This window comes from Epinephelus moara, chromosome 20, assembly GCF_006386435.1.
Source record: "Epinephelus moara isolate mb chromosome 20, YSFRI_EMoa_1.0, whole genome shotgun sequence".
Lineage (NCBI taxonomy): Eukaryota > Metazoa > Chordata > Actinopteri > Perciformes > Serranidae > Epinephelus > Epinephelus moara.
Window position 1 is genome coordinate 40,890,188 of NC_065525.1, and position 6,000 is coordinate 40,896,187.

Here is a 6,000-nt window from a genome sequence, read left to right on the forward strand (position 1 = left end):
GTGCCCTGAGGTGGAGAGATGATTTGGCATCGTGACGGCCACAGCCAGACTTAAAAGGGAGGGAAGAGCTGGAGGGAGGGCAGGAGGGAGGACACGGGGGGAAGTGGACTTTTATCATGCCTGTCTCCATCTTTCCTCTGAACCCCAACCCCGCCCCCGCCCACTGGGGTCAAGGCCTCACATCCAGAGAGCACGACGCTCGCGGTCATCCAGCAGTCAGAGGAGACGCGGCAGCAGTAGCGTTTGCCAACAGGCAGTGAAGTGACTCTGGTCCATGTCCAACGCTGCCATAAGCATGAAATAGCCCTTAATTAGCTGTGGAGAAATACGCCATGTTTGCCTGTCATTTCATGTTACAGCCAAAAAAAAGGGAACAAATCGTACCTTCAACTTTGGGATGTTTTTAGTTCCTCTTTATCTCTTCTGGGTGGATCTCTTTAGTAATTTGTTTGTTGAATAATTGTGAAGGAGTCGCCTTGTTTTCCTTCAAACTGATTCAGTGCTGAGCAGCCAAAGATCCAGCAACAACTTATTTCGATGTTTTCAAAGATTCTTAAAAATTTTGTCGCAAGTTGTCAGCAGTGAGTAGATTGCCAAACTTACAAGATACTTTCATCAAACAATGGTGGACAAACTTAACTTTAGTATTTGGCAATGACGGCAGTTGATTTTCTTTCCCACTAATAACTTTTTGTCCGATAATTAATTTGTAAGATGAAAAAGTGAGTGTGTGTATGACAGCATCATTATGTTATCACGTGTTGATTCTGAGCTGCAGGTGTATTATGTCAACTATCCAACACTGTGATTACTGACACTGAAATCGTGTGTGAGCACAATAAAGCTGTGGATAAGCTCTCAGCCAACTGGCAGTAGAGGACCGCTTCCATCCAAATGACCTATTACGTTACAACAATATTTCCAGTTCTGTTTCTTTCCAGTGTCCTTATCTCTCCTCTCCACCCTTGTCTTGATAATTCATCGAACAGTACTGGTGTTTTCGAGCAATGAAGTGAAGCAGCTACATCAGCTGATAAAGTAACACGGGTCACCAGTTAGAACATCATCCTTCCATCTCTGCGTAACGTCCTGTGTCCTCAGTTGATTCTCTGATTCGACTGAGAGTGTTCCTGTAAAATGTGTAACTCTAACCAGCTCAGTTTTGGAGGAGACAGCTCTTGTTGCCTTTTTATAGGCCGACTGTGAGGCTGTGGTGGCGGCGGCAGCAGAGGTGGTGTGTTGCGGGTCTCTGTAAACGGGCCCAAGCCAGCCTCTCCTGTTGCTCCTCTGGTCCTGACCTGTGGGAGGCACCCCCTCCTCCGGATCCATCCCCAGTGCCCGGGGACTAGCCAGCCCAGCCCGGCCCAGCCAGCGCTCCCCGACAGGGGCTAACGTTTCAGGCTTTGAGTCAAGCCCCTTCTGGAGGTGATTAGCCCCAAACCCATGACAGATTCTTTCCAAGATATCCGACGCGGCGTGTTTATTTTATCCGGGCTCTTTGTGTGGATGTGCTGGACATGAGTAACCCACTTGAAATGGGTATCAGCTTACATACCCAGAGAGGGAGATAGAGAGGGAGAGAATGGAGCAGAGCCACAAGACATTTTCTTTTAAAGGCAAAAAATACAGAAATACGCTTCCCCTCTTTTTTTTAGATGCTTTGTATCATCAAGTGCTGCAGATGTTGAAGATGTTGTTTGCCTCCAAGCGTTTCTCCTTCTTTCTCCTCTTACTTTCCACCAACGCCTTCCACTCAACCCCCCCAGGCACACACACCCGTCCAACCTCCGTCTTCCATCCAAACTGCGATCCAACCCCACCAAACATCCGTCCTCATGTCAGAGGGACATGAGGGTATATATTTTTATTTCAGCCTGGAACCCCTACCTCCTGAGCACTTAACTCAATTTCACACTTCAAGTCATCTACAAAGTTTGACTGAAACACAATCATCCAGTTTATCATCCATCATCCAAAATAACTTCATGTCAGAATATTTACCAGCATTCATATGCCTTTAATTTCACCTCAGCTCTTCTATTTATCTCAGGCAGCGCAGCTCTCTCCTCATAGTATATATGCTTGAGATGCAGTGGCACATGTGAGGAAGAAACATGCAGATCTTATGTAGAGTTGGGCAGCTGCGTCTGCGTCGCTCACAGAGACAAACACACAACTAAAACAGTCAGAATCCTCAAATTTCAGACATGCTCTGATTCTTCTTCCACTCTGTGAGTGCCAGGAAAACAGGCTCTCAAAACGACTTTCGTGATGCAATAAATTTAGATTAAGATTTTCATTTTTAACTTTTAGCATAGCAGTTTTTAATCTTATGGGGCAAGTTTCAAGCCTGTCAGAGTCTAAAGTCAAGTTTCACGCTCTTTAGGGTAGGTTTAGTACAAGACCTGATGTAGCAGGCCAAGACACAAGTCTTTCAAGTCTGTGAATGCTGACCATTAACGTGAGACAGCATTTGAACACTTTCTTTTCTAAGCAACGTATCCTCAGAACAGTTTGTATGATATACTGAGAATTAGCACCCCACAAATGATGTCAAGACCTTAACGTACAGTTACGTATTTAACGTAAAGTTACTGTGGTTAGGTTTAGGAAAAGAAACACGCGACTCCAGGGGAAAGTCCGTGTATTTTTTTGCAACCCAGTCTCACTCTGAAGTCGTTGAAAACCGGTGCTTGGTCAGTGACTTCCAGCATCAGACACCCACGAAAAAAGCCATCCTTTCATGTCAGCATGATGCTTGGCTGGTTGCCGTTAAAGATTTATTCAGCCAGCTTTAATTTAGCTATGGCATTAATTAGTACAAAATAAAAGATTGCGAACAAAACCAAACTTTTCATTCCAGTCTCTTCGAGGGCCCCCCTCCTGCTGGTGCCCTGAGTAATCAGTCCCACTCCCCCCTGCCTGTGGAGTCTGGTGGCATTTTAGTAAAATGATTTATGCACTTGAATGCTCCCATTCACGTGATGGGTATCATACTGTAGGTTTTACACTTTCCAAAATCTAGAAAAATATCTAGTCTCACATCAGGATATTGATCTAATATCAGTATATCGCCCAGACCTAATGTCACACTGGTTTGTCTCAAACATACTGAGACTTTAAAACCTGTGAGCATCTCTTACAAACTGACTCTGTTGTTCACCGTACCTGCTGTAACTGTTAATTATGACCATTACAGTTGCTCATTCTCTGCTTTACTTACAGTCTGATTGCCTCACTGCTTGTTTCTTGCCCCCTCCTGTTTCCATATATCAGCAGTTACTTTGCCTACAACTGTTCAGGATGCCTCCTCACAACAACAACGCAGGGTCATCAACTCATTCATTGCACAGTTTCATTTCTCATTAGGCTCTGCTCTGGCCCAGATCTGCTGCCTGACCTCGTGTTGTTTGTTTCTGCGGTGGCGTTCGAGGGGAGGAAGCTGCAAGTTTTCAGCATTGTGTCTCTCCTTCAGCTCTGGTTGCTGCGGGCCAAAGCCTCCTCCCTCCTCCTCCTCCTCCTCCTCCCCATCTCACTGATACTAAGTCCGAGCTCTCCCCTCCTCAGTAGAGACGAGGTGGCTTAATGTGCTTAAGAGCCCCTCTTAACAGGCGTGACTCCTCCAGGCCCCCTCCTGATGTCCTGGAGGACTCCTGGAGGGGGATTCAGGAGGTTGGACGGGGTCAGGAGGGGGCTTTGGTGGAGGGTTCAGAGGGGAAAAGGGAGAGGAGAGTCTCTCCGTGCTACTGCAGTGAAACAGAAATGTGAACTTTTTTCTGGTGCTTGTCTTGTATCACATTCATTCATTCATTCATCTCTCAGGAGTGCAAGTTCATTGCCAGTATTCCCTTACAACTTTTGATGTGTCCATATAAGATCCTGTCATGATGTATGACCAATGAAGGCAGAATGCCTGCTAGTGCAGTACATGAGCATGTTGCAGTTTAGAAAACATATTCCTCTGAGTGTTTTTCAGGACAGCCTGTGCCCTGTTTCTCTCTGTCTCTCTGTACTTTCAGCTCTGGGACGTGTGAGTAGCCATTTCCTGGCCTTTGCTGCCCCGGGGGAAGCATCTATCACTTGACATTTTTAGTGGGGCTCCTCAATTAACCCATGAAAACTGTAAAGCTTTTCTCTCCCCTTTTACAGCCCAGCAAAAGCAAGTAAATGGCTTAAATAAATGCATCATTAGTTCCAGCATTGGGCTGTCAAAATTCATTATCAGTTTACACCCATCTACGGCAGCATTACTGTCAGCGCAACATAAATGTTTACTTTGAATTACGACCTTATTATGGGATTTCAGCAGAACTCGTAAATCAGCAGCTTTTCAGATTTCTTTAACAAACTGCTTGGATTAAATTTACAAAAAACCACAAGCCCCAACAATTGGAGGAAAGCAGATCTCCTCCCGCTGCATCTTTCAGCAACTGAAACTGTATTACAGTAATGCCCCAGAGTCCTGCAAACAAATACACCACCTTAAGCCCAAACATAAACGCTGGGAGCCTTGACCGCTGATCTCCCCCGGCGCTGGGAACCCTGGCTGCCTGTAATTACAGTGAAACATGTCAGACGTTGCTACACATCAGGCCCACCAGCTGTTTATTTGTTAAGCTTGTACTTTGGTGAGCATCTGTTAACACAGCTCCTTCGCTGCAGTATCGATTACACCTCCTGTCATTTAGAAACACGCCACCTTCACCGCAGTGTTCGCTGATTAGGCTGCGCGCTCATTCTCAGCCACCATCGTCATCAAGAATGTAACTGACAAGAGAAGTAGGAGAAAAAATATCTGCTGTGACGTTTATTTGATGTTTTCTGTCGAGTGCAGTTGGCGAGGCTGAGCCAGGCCTTCAGCAGGCGGAGAAGGTGGAGCGAGTGAAGCAGGAACGAGCTCAGCAGTGGCTGCAAACCCAGGCTGCTCACTCTGACAGGGACTCAGAGAGGTGAGGCACTGAGCAGTGGTCATAAGGTGTGGGCGGTGTGATGTGTAGCTACAATTATATTTTAAAGGTTCGCTTCACCAAAAAAAACAAACATATTTTCTAGTTTACCCTGGTGATAACCAGACAAACAGAGTTTTTGCTTGTATCTGTTCAGGTTTTTAAATATCTGTCTCTGTAATTTCACAGACAGATATATAGGTTTTTGTAATTTGTGAAAATGTATCCTTTAATTAACTGCTATCATTATTAGCATATTTTAAAGACTTCTTTTAGATATGTTTCATAATTATGTAATAATTTGTCCAACAGGTTTTTCTTTGTTTGTTTGTTTTTTTTTACAAAAAATCAATTGCCTCATGATATAATGCAAAATCTATGAATATGCAAATATTTATCATTTCAAAAGTTTAACTGCGAGACAGTACTTTTTGGTGAAGTATGAGAACTCATTTGAGAAGTCCACTCTTAGTGTGTGTGTTTATGGAGATGGCATCAACACATTTTTGAGTCAAAAGAGACTGTCAATTGTCTCTCTACTCAAAGGGTCACTGTGATACTTTTCATCCTGGACCATATTTTGTCATGTTTTTGTGTCTAAGTGACTCATGGTAACAATATATTTTTTAAAATGATCAGGTATTTAGTGGGAGGGCTGCAGCTGCCATCGCGAAACAGGCTGTAATGTAACCACTCTGGGCAATATGCACGCTCCATGTATACATCAACTAAAAGTGTCTGTTTTGCCACTCAGCATGTTTCCAGTCACAGTGAAGTGGAGCTACAGTTCCAGCTGGACGAGGACATTTACCGTAAAACTTGGTGTATAAGTCGCACTTTTTTCCCCTTTTTTCATCTAAAAAGTTGAGTGCGGGTTATAGACCGGTGCGACCTATAGACCAAGGTAAATGCTGACATAGGTAATTTGACCCACACAAAAGAAGTTTAACGTTAATTTAAACTCATTTTTATGGCTCAGATGTTGTTATACCGTAATTTTATTTCCTGAAGAGGTTGTTTGGAAAATTGCAATCTGAAAAGTAACCAAAGCTGC

At 44.2% G+C, this 6,000-nt stretch overlaps 1 protein-coding gene across 3 annotated transcripts in view; it reads left to right on the forward strand.

Annotated features, from left to right (window-relative positions):
- Positions 1–6,000, forward strand: part of lrriq1 (leucine-rich repeats and IQ motif containing 1) — a 53,049-nt gene that overhangs the window by 37,429 nt on the left and 9,620 nt on the right. For all 3 annotated transcript variants that reach the window (XM_050072478.1, XM_050072479.1, XM_050072480.1), the window contains exon 23: positions 4,835–4,949. In XM_050072478.1, the coding sequence (XP_049928435.1) occupies positions 4,835–4,949 (115 nt within the window). The remainder of the gene's footprint in view (positions 1–4,834; positions 4,950–6,000) is intronic.